Source organism: Thamnophis sirtalis, unplaced genomic scaffold (genome assembly GCF_051295495.1).
Source record: "Thamnophis sirtalis isolate CommonGarterSnake01/CBP01778 unplaced genomic scaffold, rThaSir2_p1.2 scaffold_1, whole genome shotgun sequence".
NCBI lineage: Eukaryota > Metazoa > Chordata > Lepidosauria > Squamata > Natricidae > Thamnophis > Thamnophis sirtalis.
The window spans coordinates 168,581,801-168,603,712 of NW_028261381.1; the positions used below are offsets into that span (position 1 = coordinate 168,581,801).

Consider the following 21,912-nt stretch of genomic DNA (forward strand, 5'->3'; position numbering starts at 1 on the left):
AAGAAAGCAGACAAAAACCCACACTGATGAGGAGGCACGACCAAGGACCAGAAGCCAGACTGCAAAAGCACAATTAGCCTCTTTAAACCCCTCCTATCCTTACATGAAACACAAACCCCCACCCAATCAGGACACACCTCCGCCCAATCAGGACACACCTCCACCCAATCAGGACACAGCCAAGCTCCCACCCAATCAGTTCAAACCCCCACTGGCAGTTAAAAGGAAGAAACAGCCGAGATCTCACATTGCTCCTGGAAGCACCACGCCTGAAGATGACGAATGAGACTTTGTCGAAACGTCGCCAAGACATCTCCAATTTTACGCGGGAGAAAACCCGAATAACTACAGACCTACATACATACATACATATATATATATATATATATTTCACCCTTGTCAGAAAATAATTAATTTGGTTGCATTGGGATTTTGGGGGGAAATTAAATGCCTTTCTACATGTTTTCTTCCTCTAATGATCTTGATGCAGTCAAGAGCAATATTACTGAATTTCGATAGTGCTCTAAGCAAACTAGTTTATTCAGTGTAAACCAGAGTTCCTACAACTCTTACTTTTTATTCCAGGTGGTTGATTCTTCCCACATAAAAGAACAGCTCTGCTGAATTTAAGCAAGTCTGGATGTCAAGCTTGGAAGCCATCTTTTACAGCTGGCCACAAGCCTGTCATATATTTTACTACTGTGGAAAACTGGGAGGGGGGATTGTATGAGGTATGAGAGCTGTGTAGTCAAAATGGCATTCTTTCTCAGACAGTCAACGGTATCTGGAAGGGCCGACTGCTGGGAGAAATCTCTTTGTGGGGCAGTGACTGATTGGACCATGTGAAGACATGTGGGTGCTGGGGCAGGGTCTTGAACTTTCAACTGGACACATCTGGGAAAACCCGAATCTTGAGAGCTTCCAGGTTTTCTGCACGCAGTTGAAAGCACCAGCACCCACATGTCCTCACATGGTCCAATAAGTCACTGTCCCACAGAGAGATTCCTCCCAGCGTATGGCTCCTCCAGATCCCGAGGCCAGATGACCTTGACTTTCTGAGAAAGAATCTCATTTTGACTACACAGCGCTCATGCCCCAGACAATCCCCTCTCACAGTTTCCCACAGTAGTAGAATATGTGGCAGCTTGAGGCCCACTGTAAAAAATGGCTTCCAAGCCTGATGCTGGCCTTGAATGATTGATGATTTAGAAATCTTACTTAGAGCTGTCTTTTGTGAAAGCTATAAGATAAAGAGATGTCACTGGCGAATGCATATTCTTAAGTTTCCTCACTTTTAGTTCCAGAGTCAAGATGGCCTCCCAGCGGTTGACACGGGAGTCTTTCGATGCAATCATGCAGGCCAAGGCAAAACGATATCTGGACCGAAGTGATCCAATCGATGAGGCGCTTCATCAACTTAGAGGTAGCAATGATTGTACAAATTATTTATTTGCTAAATTTATTTACCGCTTAACTCCTTGTGGGACTGCTCTAGGCGGCTTACTATAATAAAAAGGAAGAAAATAAAAGGAGTTAGAAACAGAACCAAAGTAATATAATAGAACCATAAAATAAATAATGAAAAAGGAACACAATTAGAATACATCGATACGATAGCCAAAAAAGATGGGCAGGTGGCGAGCAGAGCACAAGGGGGAGGGAGGGGGAGTCTGCCATCAGTTTATCAGCCACCTCTAGTATAGAATTCCTTCATCTGGTCTCCAGGCCAACTGGCAGAGCCAAGTCTTTTAGGCTCTTGTGGAAGGATTGGAGGGTGGGGGGCAGGTTTTACCTTAGAGCAGGGGTATCAAACTTGATTTTATTGAGAGCCGCATCAGGGTTGTGTTTGACCTCAGAGAGCTGGTGTGGGTGTGGTCAGGGTGGATGTGGCCAGGGTGGGTGTAGCCAGCTTGACATCACCACCTGGGGCAGCCTGAGCGCTTGTCAGTGAAAGGGGGCTCCCAAGCTCCGTTTTTAAAAAAAAAATATTTTTATTGTTTTTACATTTAAAACAATGCAGTACCGTGAAGTCGAAGTGACCATACATTCACATTATATACAGCTAGTCTCAACCATTAACTATTAGCCTACTTAAGACATTGTCTATCCGTCTGTCCCATCACAATATATACAGTTTGTTCCAGTCTTGTCACCTTGTCTTATACCAATCATAAAATCTGTTCCAGACTTCAAAATATTCTGATTCCCCTTTATTTTTAAGTTCAAGAGTGAGCCTACCTGCTTCCGCACAGGTCAGCCGAGCTCCGTTTTTGACTGCCTTGGCCTCCTGCAACCCTCTGCCAGTGAAAACAGAGCTCGGGAGGGCCGCATGTGGTTTCGCTGTCAGAAGCACCACAGGTCGGTCCTTTGCTGTTTCCAGGGAGGCTCCGCAGGCCAGATCTAAGCACCCCATGGGCCGGATCCACCCCCCGTGGCCTTGAGTTTGACACCCCTGCCTTAGATGTAAGATATTCCAAGGGGTGAGCATTGCAGCAGAGAAGGCTCTTCTTCTGAGTCCTGATAGTTGGAGTTCTTTGATAGAGTTCTTTGACTTATAGGATTGGAAGTAGACCTTTCCAATCTTTATAGAATCAACTATTGCTGCGTATTTGAGACTTTGAGTAAAAGTGTGATCATGCTCTTCTCCTGGTTGTACATTTTCATAGGCACATTATTTATTCAAGCTGTCCATCTTACTCGCACACAAACAGAAAGAGAAAGAGGGAGAGAGAGAATTGTGTGTATGAGAGAAAGATAAACAAAACAAACTCAGATTGTGGCTTTTCCTTTGGCTTTTCCTTGCTGTTCTTTTGCCCTTTTTTAAAAAAAAAAACTTCCTGAAACTCTGCTTAGTACAAAATAGCTTCAAGCTATTGAAGCTTCAGTTTCTGTCAGCACTCCTCCATTGAATAATTAGGGAAGAAAACCACGAGACTCCATTGATAGAAATCAAGTGTACTTTTACTAATTATAAATGATTAGAAGCGTAGCAAAGCGGAAACTGATTATTTAGGCGCGAAAGCAAATGATATATAGAATAACCCATTCCCCTCCCCTTGGCATCCCAGTTACAGTCCAATCATAATTCTCACAAGTGTCAAGTGTGAGATAACTTCGAAAGGCATCATCGAGATGGAATGTCGGTGCCGTTGGCCTTGGCGGGAAACCTCCTCCGCATACGCAGTAAGACAGGCAGCAGAAACTCCAGAATCTTTCTCCAGCACAATTAGTATTCCCCTCCCAAATACCATGCCCCCCCTCCCCGTTTCAATGGCAGCCGAAGCAGCAGCAAAGTAGAGGCTGACAGTTTCCAAAGTTGAATCAGGAGTACCCCAAGGCTCTGTTTTAGGCCCAGTACTTTTCAACATCTTCATGAATGATTTGGATGAGGGAATAAATGGAGAACTCATCAAATTTGCAGATGACACCAAGCTGGCAGGAATAGCCAACACTCCAGAAGATAAGCTAAAGATACAGAAGGGTCTTGACAAACTTGAACATTGGGCACTATCTAATAAAATGAAATTCAATGGTGAAAAGAGTAAGGTTCTACATTTAGGCAACAAAAACGAAATGCACAGGTACAGTATAGGTGGCACCTTGTTCAACAATAGTAACTGTGAAAGGGATATTGGAGTCCTAGTGGACAACCATTTAAATATAAGCCAGCCGTGTGCAGCAGCTGCCAAAAAAGCCAACACAGTTCTAGGCTGCATAAACAGAGGGATAGAATCCAGATCACGTGAAGTGTTAATACCACTTTATAATGCCTTGGTAAGGCCACACTTGGAATACTGCATTCAGTTTTGGTCGCCACAATGTAGAAAAGATGTGGAGACTCTAGAAAGAGTGCAGAGAAGAGCAACAAAGATGATTAGGGGACTGGAGATTAAAACATATGAAGAACGGTTGCAGGAACTGGGTATGTCTAATTTAATGAAAAGAAGGACTAGGGGAGACATGATAGCAGTCTTCCAATATCTCAGGGGTTGCCACAAAGAAGAGGGAATCAAACTATTTTCCAAGGCACCTGAGGGTAGAACAAGAAGCAATGGGTGGAAACTAATCAAGGAGAGAAGCAACTGAGAACTGAGGAGAAATTTCCTGACAGTTAGAACAATTAATCAGTGGAACAGCTTGCCTCCAGAAGTTCTGAATGCCCCAACACTGGAAGTCTTTAAGAAGATGTTGGATAGCCATTTGTCTGGAACAGTATAGGGTTTCCTGCCTAGGCAGGGGGTTGGACTAGAAGACCTCCAATGTCCCTTTCAACTCTGGTATTGTATTGTATTGTATTCTAAATGTAAAAACAAAAAAGTCAACAATTTAAGAACTATAAATGTATTCAAGATAGTAACTACATAATACAGCCATAATCTCATTCACCAAGACAATCAGCACAGCCGCTGCACTGGCTCCACCGCACTCCCATGTCCCTTGTTGACAAAACCATGTCTTCAAGGCTTTGTGAAATGATTATTCCCCAGTAGCAATGGAAATTAGTGTTTTTTTTAAACTTATGAAGTGTTGCTGCTTTTACATTTTTTACATAGCACTGTTTCACTGTCATGTGATAGTGATGCTTACTTACATTGGTCTTGGAGATGCAACTCAATCTCAACTCAGATTGTGGCTTTTCCTTGCTGTTCTTTTGCCCTTTTTTAAAAAAAAATCTTCCTGAAACTCTGCTTAGCTGTTGTATATGTACAAAATAACTTCAAACCAGCTGTCAGTTTCCAAAGTTGAATCAGGATTGTGAAGAAGGAACTGTCTTTTCATCTGTTATCTCCCTTTGAAGCCATTCCACATAGCCTGCTGTAAAATAATTTTTAAAAAACCCTCTTCCTCAGTGTGTTTCCTATTTTAATTAATTTTAAGTAATCCCCCCCCTCCAAGAAAATATAAATTCCAAAGATACTTACCTCAAGAGGCTTATAGACTGTTTATAGACATTCATGGAAACAACAAGAAGGCGGAGATGGAAGCATGTGTGCAATAGCCTAATCCATTGATGGCGAACCTTTTCGGAACCGAGTGGCCAAACAGGAATACACATGCGTGTGCAGGCTGGAGCGCCGGGAACCTGAAAACCAGGTGGCCGCTGCGCATACACCAGTCTTCAGGTTTCCGGGGCGCACATGAGCACTGGTCAGTTGGTCTTTGGGTTTCCAGCGCTCCAGCATGCGCAAAGACCAGCTGACCAGCGTGCATGCTGATCTTCGGGTTTCTGGTGCTCCAGCACACACGAAGACCAGCGCACTGGAAACCAGAAGAGTAGCTGGCAATGGTGCGGGTGCCCACGGAGAGAGCTCTGTGTGCCACCTCTGGCACGCGTGCCACAGGTTCGCCATCACAGGCCTAATCTGTTGTGTTTTGGGGTTTATTTTGTATTTGGGAAACATGCCTACATTTTTCTTTAGAAAGCATGCATTTTGAGAAGTAAGGGAAGTATTGCGTGGAGGTATTTTGGAGGCAATTTCAGATGCAAAAGATATCAGAGAAGGCACTTGGGCTTGGTTAGCGCTAGAATGGGGCTCGATAGGAATTTTTTTTAAAAATCACTCAAGGAAAAAAGCATTGACAAACCACCCCTATAAGAACCCCATCCCTGCAGAGCAGCCTACTAGTGGAGGTGAGAACTGCCCCCTTCCTTTTTGCTTTCCAGAAGGGTATTAAAACCAGCTTTGTTGGTTAGACTGGGACCCTCAAGGGTCGCACAGCACCGAGGTGGATAAGAAGGTGGGTAAGAAGACCTCTTCCCCGTTCCCGTCAGTCTCTTAGCTCCTTAGTTTCAGTTTTAGTATAGTTTTTAATAATATTTTAATCTGTGTAGTTGCTAATGTTTTAATACTTTAATTATATTTTTACTTGTTTTATCACTTGTAAGCCTCCCAGAGTCACCTTGTAGTGGAGATGGGTAGCATAAAAAATTAATATATAAGAACTTTGGGGAACATGAGATGATGGAACTAGACAACTGGGAATCAGTCTAGACCAATGTAACCTTTTAAGATGTGGATTTCAACTCCTAGAATGGTCCAGTATGCTGGCTGGGGAATTTTGGGAGTTGAAGTCCATGCATCTTAAAGTTGCCATGGTTGAGAAACACTGCTCTTAGACGGTATGAAAGAGGAAGAGGTGATGAAAGGCATTGAGAGAAAACCAACATTTGCACAGAATTTAGAAGCAGACAAGGAACCAGTTAAGGATAATTTAGGCAGTGACTTCAGCAGGTGGCAGCTTAAGTAGTGACAAACAAAGTCACATATTTTTGCCAGTAAATTTATATGGAATAGTCCCTGAGGTTCCCAGGAATTGAATGTGACTCCAGGTAACTGTATGGAATTCAGTGAGACTTTGATGTAATAACTCTTTCCATTGGTCAGAAAGGCTCATTGGTGAAATGTGTGAAAGTGAAAACAACAAATGATGTTCAATTTCAGCCACCCACAGCTGTTATGGAAGACATAGATCTGAGCAGACATTTATGCTTAGTCATAAAGTATCCTGATTTAAGCGATGCAGTGGCTCAGTGGCTAAGACGCTGAGCTTGTCAATCAGAAAGGTTGGCAATTTGGCGGTTCGAATCTCTAGCGCCGCGTAACAGAGTGAGCTCCCATTACTTGTCTCAGCTTCTGCCAACCTAGCAGTTCAAAATCACGTAAAAAATGCAAGCAGAAAAATAGGAACCACCTTTGGTGCGAAGGTAATAGCGTTTCATGCACCTTTGGTGTTTAGTCATGTCGGATAGCGCTGGCTCTTTGGCTTTGAAACGGAGATGAGCACTGCCCCCTAGAGTTGGGAATGACTAGCACGTATGTGCGAGGGGAACCTTTACCTTATCCTGATTTACTAAACAGGTGGTTTTACTTTCTTTGGGTAATATTTAATGTTCCAGTAGAATGCAGAGTTGCATGATGTGGTGGCTCATCCTTTTTCAACTCTTCCAAATAGGGTGGTTGTATTAAGTCCCTCTGTGAACAGCGGCTGTCTTTTGTTTCTTCATGCAGTTCACTCGCGGCCAGTCACACGTACCCAGTACGACGAGGTGGAGGAAAAATTTCAAGACGGTGGGAAGTTCATGCGGAGTGACTGGAGGAAAGACACTAGAAGCGAATATTCGCTGCCTTCCTATAGGTCCAGCAGCCATGTCCCAGAGGAGAAGGATTACTTTTCCAAAAGCAGCACCAAACTCTCTTCAGGGAATCAGGACTTCAGCCAGCTATCTTCATACGAACAAGACTATGGAAATTCCTCTGCCGTGGAAAGAGATTTTGCTGGCCCATCTTCCCGAGATCGGGACTATGACAACGCTGCCTCACGGGAACGGAAGTATAGCCACACTGCTATTCAAGATCCTTCCAGGCGCCGCGAGACGGACTACGATTCGTCAGAGCTGTTGGGCGACTTCAGATCAGCACGGCTTCTGGAAGAGAATTACAGGACTGCATATAGTCAGAGTTATGATCTGGAGCAGAGTCTCGAGACTGCCGGAGAATTCAGCTCCGCTTTGAATGCTGGGAGGGGAAGAGGTCTCCAAGGGAAACGTGGGATGGCCACTGGAGGCCTGGTCAGAAGTAAGGAAGAGTTGGCTGCTCATCTCAAGAAATGGGCCACTAAAGCTTTGTCCCCAGCAGATGATCTTCTGTTAAATCCTCTGGGTCTCAGCAAGCTGAGAATGATACCTTCCCCTCACCTCCAACAAAGCCAAAGGCCGGCCCTGGCCTCTCCAAAGGGACTACTACTGCCAGAGGCAACTCTGAAACCTACAGGGTACGCCCGGATCAAAGAGCCAGACTTGGAACTTCTAGATTCTTCAGATATTTTTGCAAATTTTGGGGTTGAAATCATCAAATGGGCTGGGTTCAATGAAATTAAGAGAGACCCGGAGTATTCTGAACTTTTCCGTTTGCTCTTCACATTGGAGACGGAGACCTGCGCCAAAATGCTGGCGTCATTTAAGTGCTTGCTGAAAACCGAGCACCAAGATTTCTGTATGAACAGCGTCAAGATGCTGCAGCACCCGGCTCTGAGAACCCCTAAAGTGGACAGCCAGTTTCTGAATCTGCTGTTGGAGAAAAGGGTGATGGTGACAAAGAATTGTTTCTTTGAGGTCATTAAGCCTTTCGACCGGTATATGATGCGGCTCCAGGACTACCTGCTCAGGAGTACTACGCCTCTGCTGATGGCCTGCAATGCCTATGAGCTCAGAATCAAAACTAACAGCTTCAGTAACTCAGGGAAGATGGCCACCGCTTTTCAGACGACGATGTCCCTGTGCCGAAAATCCTTGGCCCTCCTGGGGCAAACCTTCGCTCTGGCCTCTGCTTTCAGGCAGGAAAAAATCCTGGAGGCCCTCAGCGTCCAGGATTCGGCCCCTCCTCCTACCTTATTTCCCAATTTTGATACCTCTGCCTTGTTTGGGAAAGAATATATAGAAACCTTGCAAAGTTGGTTGGAGAAAAGTGGCTGCAAGATGCAGTTAAAGAGACCAGCTGCCAGTCCTCCAGCTCAGGGTGAGTGGAATGTCACGTAAATCACACTTAAAATTAAGCGTATGGAGATCTTTTTAGTATATGAGCAATTAGGAACGATGTCCTGCTTTTCATTTTATCTCTGTGAAATACACTAGGTTGAGGAACAAAGCCTATCTCGGAATGAGTGGAAATTAAAACTCAGATCATCTCAGGAAACCTCAGAAATATACTACCACTGTGTACTGGGAAATAGGTCAGCTGAGTAAACATGAGGGGACATCTAGAAAATGATGTGACAAAATGAGCATATTGTTAAGGAATATCCCCCCCCCCCCGCAAGAGGGGGGCAGTTCAAAATACAATTACATGGAGATTTCTCTTAACTTGCTTGCTAAATGTAATACTTTGCTATCCAGGAGTCTGTACTGAAGAATGTATAAATAGCTTTTTTTTTTTTTTAAAGACTAAAAAGATTAGTCAGGGAACATTCTAAGTAAGGTTTTTTGAGTCTCTGTGAGTAAGTGAGGACAGTGGCTCCATGGCTAAGATGCTGAGCTTGTCGATCGTAAACGTTGGCAGTTTCTAATCCCTCGTACCGTGTAACGGAGTGAGCTCCCGTTACTTGTCCCAGCTTCTGCCAACCTAGTAGTTCGAAAGGATGTAAAAAATGCAAGTAGAAAAATAGGGGCCACCTTTGGTGGGAAGGTAAAATAGCGTTCCTTGCGCCTTCGGCATTTAGTCATGCCGGCCACATGACCACGGAGATGTCTTCGTACAGCGCTGGCTCTTTGGCTTTGAAAGGGAGATGAGCACTGCCCCCTAGAGTCCGGAATGACTAGCAGGCATGTGTGAGGGGAACCTTTACCTTTAAGTACAAATGGTAAGCATTATATATATTGAAGCTATGACCTGTGACACAAAGTCAAACTCTTCTGCGCACTCATAACCCACACATTCTTATGATACAGAATTAAATGGAATACATAAAAACAGTCTTGCTCACTTACTGTTGATAATCGCAATGAGTACATTTTATTAGCAGGAAGACGTCAAATTGCCATTTTAAATCGTTATTGTGACTACTTCTTTCTCCCCCCCCCTTTGTTTGAAACTTGTTTTTTTGTTTGCATAGCCCCACAGCGTGCTGATAGGAAAGTCGTTGAGACGATTGAAAAGCTAGTGAACACGATGGCCTCTGGCATGTTAACAGGGAAAGAGAAGGCCGAACTGAAACACAACCCGGAGTATTGGTATTTATCTTGCTTGTTTCTTATGTTTGGACCCTTCAAAGTGCTTGGAGGCAATGTCTAGCTCCTGTTTTATCATGTCTATGTGATATTCTACAACAGTGTTTCTCAACCGTGTCAACTTGAAGATGTGTGGACTTCAACTCCCAGAATTCCCCAGCCAGCATTTGCTGGCTGGGGAATTCTGGGAGTTGAAGTCCACACATCTTCAAGTTGACACGGTTGAGAAATACTATTCTACAAGGTAAGTTAGAAAATAAATGGCTGGTTTAAGGTATCCTGTTCTATTCAGGAACCCGCTGATATGTGCGTATGCTTAAATAAACAAATAAATAGAGCTAGAACCATGGTTTTCAACTTGCTGACTGGGGAATTATAGAATGTGAAGTACATAAATCTTAAGAGTTGGCCAAGGGTTGAGAAACAGTAATTTTTTTAGTCGTCCAATGAAAATGCTGCAGTTTGGGAACAATGAAGTCATTGTTGAAGAATGAACACTGCTTTGTGGCCCTGTCTGCATCTGATAGCATTTTTTGAAGGATTAATGGCTGCTCACTAGTCACCTGAATTCAGCCAAATGCTAAGCCACAACTGGTGGCTTTTTACACAGTATGGGTTAGCATGTTGCGCATAGGTTGTTTCTCTTCTTAAGTCTAGTAGTCTTACTCTGGGTGCTGCCTGCACTGTTAAGGAAACCGGCTTCAGGGAGATGAAGTCCCTGCTCACCAAGGGTGATTTCTAAAACAAAGTGTCATCTTGGGGAAGGTTAGTTGATGTGTCTACAGATCCTAGTAGTTGTTCTCTGTCTCAAGTGGCAAATTTCTCCTTGGAGAAGTTACAAATTCTGACTAGAATTGTGACATACTGTTTTTGAAACGTAAGAAGAATTGGAGCCACTGATCTCTCCAAGGAGAGGGAGCTCCATAAAACAGGGGCTACCGCAAAATAGGTTTTATTCATACCCATGTGCCTTGCAAAGAATGGGACACTCCCTGTAGGCTTTAGATAGAACCGATTTGTTCTCATGGTATCTCAGCTACTTTTGTGCTAGGTAGCTGTTGGTGTTACCTAGTTAGTTATAAAACATCTGTAAGAAAACAATCCAGCTCAGAGAGCACCAAGGACTCCACAGTTTTGAGATAGCCAGGAATCCATGCTTCATTATGAGGGCCCTCCCCTTAGATCAGGGGTGTCAAACTCAATTTCATTGAGGGCTGCATCAGGGTTGTGTTTGATCTCAGAGGGCTGGGGAGTGGCCATGGCTGAGGAACCCTCCTTCACTCTCATTATAATCTTCCTTCTTCCTACCCTCCTTCCTTCCTTCCTTCCGCCCCTGCACCCCATTTTCAATGGTAGAGGGCTGCAAGCCGGTCTTTGTTGTTTTCAGTCCGGCCCCATGGATCCAGCCCACACGCCTTGAGTTTGACACCCCTGGCTTAGATGAAAAAACCATGGTGGCACAGTGGTTAGAATGCAGTATTGCAAATTAACTCACTGTTGACTGCCAGCAGTTTGAATCTCACCAGGTTCGAGGTTGACTCAGCCTTCCATCCTTCCGAGGTGGGTGAAATGAGGAGCCAGATTGTTGGGGGCAATAGGCTGACTCTATAAACCGCTTAGAGGGGGCTGTAAAGCAGCATAAAGCAGTATATAAGTCTAAGGGCTATTGCTAGATGAGCCTTTGGAGGACAGGCGAGAGTGTTCTTTTTGTATACAAGTGGGGGAAGCAGGAACAGCAGAGAGCAAGGAGGGAAAGGGTTTGCAACAGAAGGGGAAGGGGTCAGAAAGGAGAGGCCAAAGAATTGGGGGGGGGGGGTTTGGAAAAGAGCTTGCAGCTTTATTTGATTATTTTCCCATCCCCTCATAATCCAGGTTTCTCCTGGAGGAGGAAAGCCTTGAATACAAATATTATAAGCTGAAGCTGGATGAGACGGAGAGGCTGATGTCCACCGCCAAGGAAGAAACCAAAGACAAGAAGACCTCCGAGGAGCCAATCTCCGAAGCTGTGAGGATTCTTTTGTACAGGAGGAAAGTAGCAAGGATCAAGAAGAGGCTCTTTCAGAGGAGAAGGCCAGGGATCCTGCAAAGGGCTGCGAGGGCCAGAAGAGCCAAGAGATCCACCACTGGGACCCAGACGCTCTTATCTGCCGGGTCAGTGCTGAAACAGCCGGCAACTGGCACACCCATGTCCAGTCCCAAGAGTGACCAATCCAACGGTGACCAGGCAGAGACGCTGTCCCTAGAGGAAGCCTCAAGGAACACGGACTCGCTGAGGCTTTCTGACAATTCCCCGTCTTTGATGAGCCAGTTCCCTGACGGTAAGTGAAGCCAAAGCGGAGCAATGCTCTTAGGAAACTCCACAAACCATTTCAGCCGGCGTTTCTCAACCGTTGGCCACTTGTAGATATGCGACCTTCAAATCCCAGACTTCCCCCAGCCAGCCAAGATTTATTTATTATTTATTAAACAATTTCATATGGCCACCCAACTCCCACATAGGTGACTCCAATATTAAAAATCCACAATGTTCAAAACCCATTAACGCTCCATTATACTACCCCAAATGTTTCTCATTTGGGGGGAGCGGGGAGAAGGGTGTTTTAAATCAATAGGGACCCACAAGAGCAAGGTTGAGTATCCAGAAGTACTAAATGTAAGAGTGAAACTGCCGGTGTTCTTAAGTTACTAAGAATGTTTTCAGATCACAGAGCCGAGGTGGCGCAGTGGTTAAATGCAGCACTGCAGGCTACTTCAGCTGACTGCAGTTCAGCAGTTCAGCTGTTCAAATCTCACCGGCTCAGGGTTGACTCAGCCTTCCATCCTTCCGAGGTGGGTAAAATGAGGACCCGGATTGTTGTTGGGGGCAATATGCTGACTCTGTAAACCGCTTAGAGAGGGCTGAAAGCCCTATGAAGCGGTATATAAGTCTAACTGCTATTGCTATCACCAGGTAGGCCAGGTCTGAACCTGGCCTACCTGGCCAAATACCAGTGAAGGCAGTGGCTAAAGGCCCGCCAGCATTCTGTACCTTTTTTTCCTGTCAACTGGTCATCCACAAATAATACCCTGTTTCCCCGGAAATAAGGCCTCCCCGGATAATAAGCCCAAATGGACTTTTGAGCGCATTCGCTAAAATAAGCCCTCCCCGAAAATATTGCAACACAGCAGCAGCCATGTGGTGACCACGCTCATTGTCCCCTGCACTTCAAAAATAATAAAACCTCCCTGAAAATAAGGCCAAGCGCTTATTTCGGGGGGGGGGGGTCAAACGAAAATAAGACCCTGTCTTATTTTCAGGGAAACACAGTATTATATCTTCAAAACCAATTATACAGAACATGTCTTAATTCGTTACTCCACCCTTCATTTGAAGTAGGAATGTTAATGTCATATTGTCTAATTAATTTTCACACTTTCTGCTGCTGTCAGTTGAGCCACTTTGCAGTGAGTTTGCTCACTTGTTCCATGTCACGAAGCTTCTTTCAGGATTAAATGTGCTCAAGAGAATAGCTGACTCTGCTTCAGATGATCCTGTTATGCCCACATTTTCTTCTAGTAAACAGATAGAATAAAATAAACAGAGTTGGAAGGGACCTTGGAGGTCTTCTAGTCCAACCCCCTGCTTAGGCAGGAAACCTTACACCACTTCAGACAAATGGCTATCCAACATCTTCTTAAAAACTCTGTTGGGGCATTCACAACTTCTGGAGGCAAGTCGTTCCACTGATTAATTGTTCTAACTGTCAGGAACTGTCAGATAGTCCTTCACTTGTGACCGGTCAATTAGTGACTATTCAAAGTGAAAATGGTCATTCCCCCTCCCCCCAAAAGCTATTAACAACCTGATTTCATGTTGCAGTCATGTGACCACGTTTTGAGGGCTTGGCAGCTGGCTCACCTTTGCAGCATCCCGTGATCACCTGACTTTTTTCCCCCTATTTTTTGCTGGTTTACTGGCAGCTTCCAGCACAAAAATCCATTGGGTAAGATGGATTCCCTTAATGACTGCCACAAACGATGTTGTAAAACCAGGTCTGGTCACATGGTGAAATGCTTAACAACTGCAATGATTTACAACAATAATTCCAGGCTCACTTACAGTCATAAGTCGAGGACAATTGTGTTATGTACCTCCATATTTTTTTTCCTTCCAACTTGAAGAAATTGAGACAAAACCAGTCAGGCTGAAGTTGCCAGGCATAGAGTGAGTGACAGATGAATCTCCTCCACTTTCATAATTGCGATTAACCCACTGCATGCCCACAGAAGATGCAAAAAAGAGCAGGAGTAGAGATCGCAATTGCAGATGAGCTTTTGCTCTGTTACTGTTCAACTAGCTCAGCTTTTTGCCTTTTTTTTGTCCCAAACACATCTGGCTGCAGTAAGCAATCAGACATTAGACCAGGGTTTGAGTGATGTGCCAAAACATGCTGAAGGTATGGTAGCCATAGTAATAGATTGTAGTTAAGATTACGGTTTGACTGATTGGGTGATAAATAGACTACAGTGCTACTGCATACCAACCCCCTTCACAGCTTGGTGTCTGTTAGAAATGCAGTCCACGTTTTCTGGTGCAGCTGTGCACTTAGCATAACATTTTTTTTAGAACCATTAGATTCTAATTGGCTCCCATTCTCAATCATCTCAACATAATTGTTAATCTGTTCTTTAGAAATTTACATTTACATAATTCTTGTACCATTTGAATCCTATTTCTCCACATATTGTGAATATGGGAAGCCACTGAGCCGCCAAGAAAGATTTTTCCCCTCTCCCAATACCTTGCACCTAGTGCATAATAGAGGACAATCTCCTGATGAAGGAAGAGTCATGGCTGACTCTGTGCAAAGGTTCTTTTTAAAAAAAATAAATTTTATTCAAAAACACTTTTTTGAAAAACAGTTTATTGTCAGGGTATATACCAATTATAAATAAAGAAGACTGAAAATGAAAAGTGTTACACATTGACATACAAGCTAATAACAATAATAATGATATAGTAACAAAAAGTAATAATATAACCAAAAAGCTTTTAGCTAAGTTTCTTCTTACATTAAAATATTTACAGTGTGGTTGATTATTGTAATTATGTTTATATACATTCCTATTTTCAGAGCTAAGATTTATGATCTTACTTTTCTCTAATTCCTATCTCTCGCTTCTGCCCATTCATGGAATTTATTCAAAATCATATAATATTCTGTGTCTTCTTCATATTTAATTTTGAAGGTTAATCTAACCATTTTGGCACAGTCTAAAATTTTTCAAATTACAACCTCCTCTGGTGGGGTGTTCCAATTTTTCCTGTGTGTGTGTGTGTGTGTGTGTTTGTGTGTTTGTGTGTATGTATGTATATGTATGTAATGTCACTCACGCTACATCAAGAAATCTCCAGAACCATAAAGCCTACAAACTTGAAAGTTATCACATATGTTCCTCTTGGCTTCTAGGTGCTCACTAAGAAAGGATTTTTTGAAATAATCACCAGATCATTAGCATTTCTTATACAGTAATTAACATGCTCCGATGCTAAGGAGTTAGACATTCTACTCCCTCTCCCCACCTGAAAGGAACTCTGTTCCAACTGCCAGTTGCCTTATATGGGCATGGCCAGCTTGTGACTCATCTGGCCTGCAGGCTGGCCCAATCACATGGCTTCATAGCGAAGCACAGGTATCCAGCTACTTGTATTTAGCATATATGATCCTTATACAGCAAAGGTTCTACATGCAGATTTTCCCAAGCTCATTCTTTGGCATTTTTTATATCGGGGAGTAATGATTAAAAACATTTGAATGGGATTTATTCATGTTGCCTTTCGCTGGCATTCAAAATAAGACTGTATTGACAGTGCCTCTACATGTACTGTTTCCTTGCAAAAAAACAACAACCCTTTCCTGAATGGTTTCTTTCTCTTGCCTTTCAGTGGACCCTAAAGTCATGGTAACCGCTCAGAAGCTGGCTGAATTTGTTGCTGAAGTTGGGCCGGAAATCGAGCAGTTCAGCATTGATAACAGTGCCGATAATCCAGACCTGTTGTGAGTGCTTTGTTGTTTATTCCTTCTCTTCTCTCCCCCCCCCCCCAGTTTTGCTTGTCAATGAAAAGTGCAAATGGATAAGAGAAATATTTTGAAATGATTCAATAATAGTTTAGAGCAGGGGTCTCCAACCTTAGCAATAGCAATAGCAGTTAGACTTATATACCGCTTCATAGGGCTTTCAGCCCTGTCTAAGCGGTTTACAGAGTCAGCATATTGCCCCCAACAACAATCCGGGTCCTCATTTTACCCACCTTCGAAGGATGGAGGGCTGAGTCAACCCTGAGCCGGTGAGATTTGAACTGCAGAACTGCAGTCAGCTGAAGTAGCCTGCAGTGGTGCATTTAACTACTGTGCCACCTTCAATTCTGGGAATTGAAGTCCACAAATCTTCAAGTTGCCAAGGTTGGAAACCCCTGGTTTAGAGAATCCTGAGGTACTTGCTATATTTTGGAAATCCTTGCAAGGCACTTGCAAAACGATTGACAGCTGTCTCATTTTTTTCAGACTGGGAGGGGGGAACTGAGGTGGAAAGCAACTTGTTTGCTTAGGATCATTTCTTATTTGATCAACGTACAGGTGGGGTTTAATTTGCTGATCAGTTGTATTGCCGCCACACTATAGCAATAGCACTTAGACTTACATACCACTTCACAGTGCTTCACAGCCCTCTCTAAGCGGTTTACAGAGTCAGCATATTGGCCCCACCAATCTGGGTCCCCTTTTTACCAACCTCAAAAGGATGATAGAAGGCTGGGTCGAGCTTGAGCTGGTGAGAATGGAACTGCTGGCAGTGGGCAGAGTTAGTCTGCAATCCTGCATTATAACCCCTGTGCCACCTCTGCTCCCTATCTGTCAGACAAAAGTAATAAGTTAGAGCTGAGATGGCACAGGGGTTAGAGTGCAGTACTGCAGGGTATTTCAGCTGACTGCTAGCTGCAGGTCAAATCTCACCGGCTCAAGATTGACTCAGCCTTCCATCCTTCCAAGGTGGGTAAAATGAGGGCCCAGATTGTTGGGGGCAATAGGCTGACTCTGTAAACCACTTAGAGAAAGTTGTAAATGCACTACGAAGCTATGTATATAAGTCTTAAGTGCTATTGCTATTGCTAAATACAATTCTCTTTGATGTGAGGGCATCCATTTTTAAACTGTCGGGTCATAAGTTACTCAAGGGAGGAGACTGTAACAATTCTTAGCCAAGCTGATCAGTAAACTGATCATAAGCTGATCATAAACACTGGAAGTCTTTAAGAAGATGTTGGATAGCCATTTGTCTGAAATGGTATAGGGTTTCCTGCTTAGGCAGGGGGTTGGACTAGAAGACCTCCAAGGTCCCTTCCAACTCTGCTATTGTAATGTATTGTATAATTTGGTGTAGACATGGCAAGAGCTTGCAGTAGACCATTTGCTGAAATTTGGCTGCATGGTTTTCACCCCATCTGGGTGCTGCAGATTGGAATCGAGGGCCTCAAAGTCCAGATTTGGCACATGCTTTATCTAACCTAACTTAGAGTTCTTTTAAGAAGAAAATTCTATGAGGAAGAAGGTTGCTTTGTCTAACCCATCACACCCCCCCCCCCCGGGTCATTCAGGTTTTTTTGGAGGAAAAGTGAAATGAACTAGTAATAATAAATAACGCTGTTCTAACACCACCACCACCCAACAGATTTCTGCAGGATCCAGAGAGTTCTGCCTTCAAGTTTTATCGCATGAAAGTCCGTGAATTATGCCCCTCTATCAGCTTTGGTGATGAGAAGGAATCTGGTGATGGTTTCCATGAAAGGTCTGAACCAAAGGAAAGCGAATGGGGAAACCTGGAGGAGGACGAGGAAGACGAGGAAGAGGACGAGGAGGAAGAAGCTCCCCAAGCTGAAATGGAAGCTGAAGAGGGAGATGAAGAGGAGGAAGATAGAGGGCCAACCGAGGAGCCAGAAGAAGCCATGTTGGAAGAGGAGCTTATGCAAGGGGAGCATTCAAAGTCGGCTGAAGAAGAAGGACAGACCAGCAGCACAGCCGCGAGTGGCCTTTCAGAGCCACTGGCACAGGCACCCGCGCACTTTGGCCGCAAGAGAATGAGTAGCAAATCCCTGAAAGTGGGCTTGATCCCAGCATCAAAGAGAGTGTGTCTCATAGATGAACCAACAGGTGAGCTGGGGAAGTGTTTTGTGTAGGCTATGTGTCTTCGACCTTGCTCCTATATTGTGCAAAACATGTGAGGTCCTTGGTGGGGTTTCTGAGCTCGGTTCATACAGACGTGTCATTATCCAGCTGGGGTTATTACTTGGAACCCTGACATTAGCTAGATAAAATGACCAGTGCTAGGTGTTCTGACCTAGGCTTCCCCAAAAGGCATGAAGCAGATTCCTGGTCCCGACAAAACCCCTTTTATTAGAAGAATGTGATTTCCTCTCATTCACATTCAGCAAAGGCGTGGTCAATAGTCTTTCAAAGGTGAATTTATGACCACAGACCTAATCTATCTTGGAAAGCTACCATGTAAATATTTTCCAAATGAGGTGCTATGCAGGGAAAGACTTGGCACAGAGTCTCTGAGATTCACCCACAGATCCTCACACTCCTGAAACGAACGAACGAACAAATTATATACTGCAAAGGTTCACTCCTCTTTTATTTCCTATGGGAGGGGCCATTCACCATCTACCTGTGGCTTTACTCCCAAGTCCACCCTGATTTCTTAGCTGTTCTTTTTTTCTGGCAGCTCTGCACATGCACACACTGGCTCCAGCTGTTCCACTGCCTCACTGCTGCCTAGCTCCGAAGGCAGCTGGGAACTGTCAGACAGCCTTGGCCTCATCTCTGCCTCTGATGCAGAGCCCTCATCCGAGCCTTCCCCAGCCTACAGGACTGGTCCATATTCCTCCCCAACCTCCTTACTGTCTGACTCTGCTGCCAGCTCTACTGGCGGGCTGCAACACTAGGAAGTTGTGGGGGTAGTTTGCTAGCACCAACAATGTTGCCTAGTTGGGTAATGAAACGTCTGAAACAAAACAGTCAAGCTCAGCAATCATTCAGGATGCCACTATTCAACCCTGGGCTACAAATATTCTCTTATACGGGTGCCTTGTGAATGACTTGGGCCTTAGGTACCAGTTTTGTGGCTTACTCAGTGTGTAAACCCAGTTTCTTTTAAATCATAAGCTACATTTTTTCTAATTTCATTGCGAACGTACCAATCTGTGCTGGTGTCAAGCCGAAGAATGAGGAAAATTCTTACTGAATTCCTAATTACGACATGGGTGCAATAGGCAGGTAATTTGCACAGTGAGGTTTCTAACAGCGTATTACTTGTTGATTCATTTGTTCGGTTCTGCACTAAAATGTGCCCTTCTCTTTAATCCTCAGTGCTGATAAAACATATTTTTCCATGTATGTCTTGCAGAGCTGCACGTAGCCTCCATCTCTCTTGTTGAAGATCAGACAGGTGTCAGAAGCATTGGAAAACAGCTAGCAAATGGTGCAGTTAATTGCAGTTGGCAGTTCTGAGTGATTTTGTGCTATGTTCAGACAGGTTTTGCACAACACAGTTAATTGAACAAACTCATGCTCTGGGTCAACACAATCAGTTAAATTCACCCAACGGTCCAAACAGGCTGGATTTGCAAAACTAGCGAACGGAAAAAAATATGTTTAAATGCTGCATTTAAAAAATCATCAACATGTCATGTAAATGTAGCCATTAAGCCAATCTGGTAATATGTGGATCCAGCCTTACTTGAGGGGTATGTGTTGATTATATTGATTTTGTGATGATTGCAAAACCTTAGCTGACGTAGCACCAGGAAGCCCACGTTGAAGGGCTGCTCTCAGTTGCTCTCTGAGCCTGGTTGTTTCCTTGCAGACATTTCACTACCCAAACTAGGTGGCATCATCAGTGCTAGTGCTGTAACCTGGTTATAGGACAGTGAGGGCTAACCTTTTTGTCGTCAAGTGCTGAAAGTGCGCCTCCACCCATAATGCAATGCGTTCACGACCCTTCCCCCCATGCTCTCCATCCCACAGATGTGCCCTGCCCCCCCCTCGCCCATTTTTGGCTTCCAGGTTGGTGCAGGACGCTTTCTAGGCCCATAATGGGGCGTGCCAGGCCTCCTGCACCAACCTGGAAGCAAAAACAGGGCGTGGAGGCACAGTGCGAGGTCCCAAAATGCAATCCAAGTGCCCCCTGTGCATGCGCCCCTCCCCATGCATGTGCACACGCGTCCCCGCATGCACTACCCCACCCCTACGCATGCACAGCAGAGATCTGAACATTAGCTGACCGGTGGGAGGCATGCACGGTGGAGTTGGGCTCGGGCGATGGCTGGAGTGCCCACAGAGAGGGCTCTGCGTGCCACCTGTTGCATGTGTGCCACAGGTTCGCCATCCTTATTATAGGAGATGACCGGGTTGAGCCCAAGCGACGGGTCAAAAGTGTCATCAGTCATGAGTCCCTTTGCACCCACGAGAGAGCCAAATTCAGCCCACCTTGCATTCCTTCCTGTTCTCCCTCTAATTTTCCTTGACCGTTAGTAGTTCAGATTCTTAAGCTCACAATAAATCTTAATACACATTTGAAACTGCCCAGATTTCCTGATTTCCCTGGTATTGGACGCTAGTTTGGGTAATGAAACGCCTGCAAGAAAACAACCAAGCTCTGAGAGCACCAATGGCCCCTCGTTCCAACCCTGAACTACAAATACAGGTAGTCCTCGACTTACAACAGTTCCTTTAGTGACCGTTCAAAGTTACAGCGGCATTTTAAAAAAACTGACTCATGACTGCTTTTCACACTTAACAACTGTTGCAGCATCTCCATGATCACATGATCGAAATTCAAGACACTTGGCAGCTGACTCATATTTATGACGGTTGCAATGTCCCAGGGGGTCATCTGATCTCCTTTTGCGACCTTCTGACAAGCAAAGTCAGTGGGGAAGTCAGAGCCATGTAACCACTCTGTTCCTATGCTAACAATTGCAGCGATCCATTTAACAACTGTGGCAAGAAAAGTCATAAAATGGGGCAAAACCCACTTAACAAATGTTTTGGTTAGCAAGAGAAAGGTTGGGCTCAGCTGTGGTCGTAAGTCGAGGACTAGCTGTTTTCTCCTTTATTGGAGTCCACATTGCATATAAGCCACCTCAGACTAAGTACGTGCTACCCTTTCAGATCATGTGGCCTCTGCCCCAAGAAGAAAAATAGATCTAGTAAGTCTAGGGGTGTCAAACTCAAAGCGGGGTCCTTAGGTCTGGCCCTGGAAACGGCAAAGGACCGGCCCACGGTGCCTCCGCCAGTGAAAATGGAACTCGGGAGGGTCATGTGTGTATGACAGGGCTATCAAAACAAACTCAAAACAAAAAAGGAGAAATGTTTCCCCTTTTGCATTTAAGCATGCAAGAAGGGACAGGAAAGGAGAAAGGAAAAAGAGGAAAGGCAGAGGAAAAGAAGGGAAGATTGGAAGAGCACAAGGAAGGAAAAATAAGGAAAGGGGGAGGAAGGAAGGAAGAGGGAAGGAAAAAGAATTGGAATTGGAATTGGAATTGATTTTATTTGTAGGCCACCCTTTTCCCTGGGGGGACTCAGCGCGGCTCACAGAAACCAGGGAGAGGGGAATACAATACAATACAATACTACGACAACAACACATAATAAAATAATACGCAACATGCATACAACATTCGGGCGGGGTAGTGGTCCTTATCCCCAGGCCTGACGGGCGAGCCAGTTCTTCAAGGCTGTGCGGAAGGCCTGGACGGTGGAGAGGGTACGAATCTCTACGGGGAGCTCGTTCCAAAGGGTCGGGGCCGCTACTGAGAAGGCCCTCCTCCTTGTGGTTGCCAGCCGACATTGGAAGAAGGAAGAAGGAAGGGCAATTATAATGAGCGTGAGGGAGGGTCTGAGGGAAGTCCTGCCTTAGCACTTGGCCACCACAAGTGCCTGTGACATGAATGACCTTGAGATGGCCACGCCCGCACCACGCCCACCCGCCCCTTCCCCGAAGTCAAACACAATCTTGATATGGCTCTCAATGAAATCAAGTTTGACACCCTTGTAGTAAGTGATCTCAGATGTGTTACTCTCGGCTGAGTTAAATTTCTGATGGCTGTGGCAGTCATTTTTCTGGGTTGTTTGAAGTTCTCCGCCATCTCA

The 21,912-nt window shown here is 44.6% G+C and overlaps 1 protein-coding gene across 2 annotated transcripts in view; it reads left to right on the top strand.

Moving 5' to 3' along the window:
* The window catches only part of SUGP2 (SURP and G-patch domain containing 2), a 43,827-nt gene that overhangs the window by 5,450 nt on the left and 16,465 nt on the right, over positions 1 to 21,912 (top strand). For both annotated transcript variants that reach the window (XM_087703244.1, XM_087703245.1), the window contains exons 2-7: positions 1,299 to 1,423; positions 7,011 to 8,516; positions 9,610 to 9,727; positions 11,597 to 12,042; positions 15,651 to 15,762; positions 17,432 to 17,910. In XM_087703244.1, coding sequence (XP_087559370.1) covers positions 1,312 to 1,423; positions 7,011 to 8,516; positions 9,610 to 9,727; positions 11,597 to 12,042; positions 15,651 to 15,762; positions 17,432 to 17,910 — 2,773 coding nt within the window. In that variant the 5' untranslated portion in view covers positions 1,299 to 1,311. The remainder of the gene's footprint in view (positions 1 to 1,298; positions 1,424 to 7,010; positions 8,517 to 9,609; positions 9,728 to 11,596; positions 12,043 to 15,650; positions 15,763 to 17,431; positions 17,911 to 21,912) is intronic.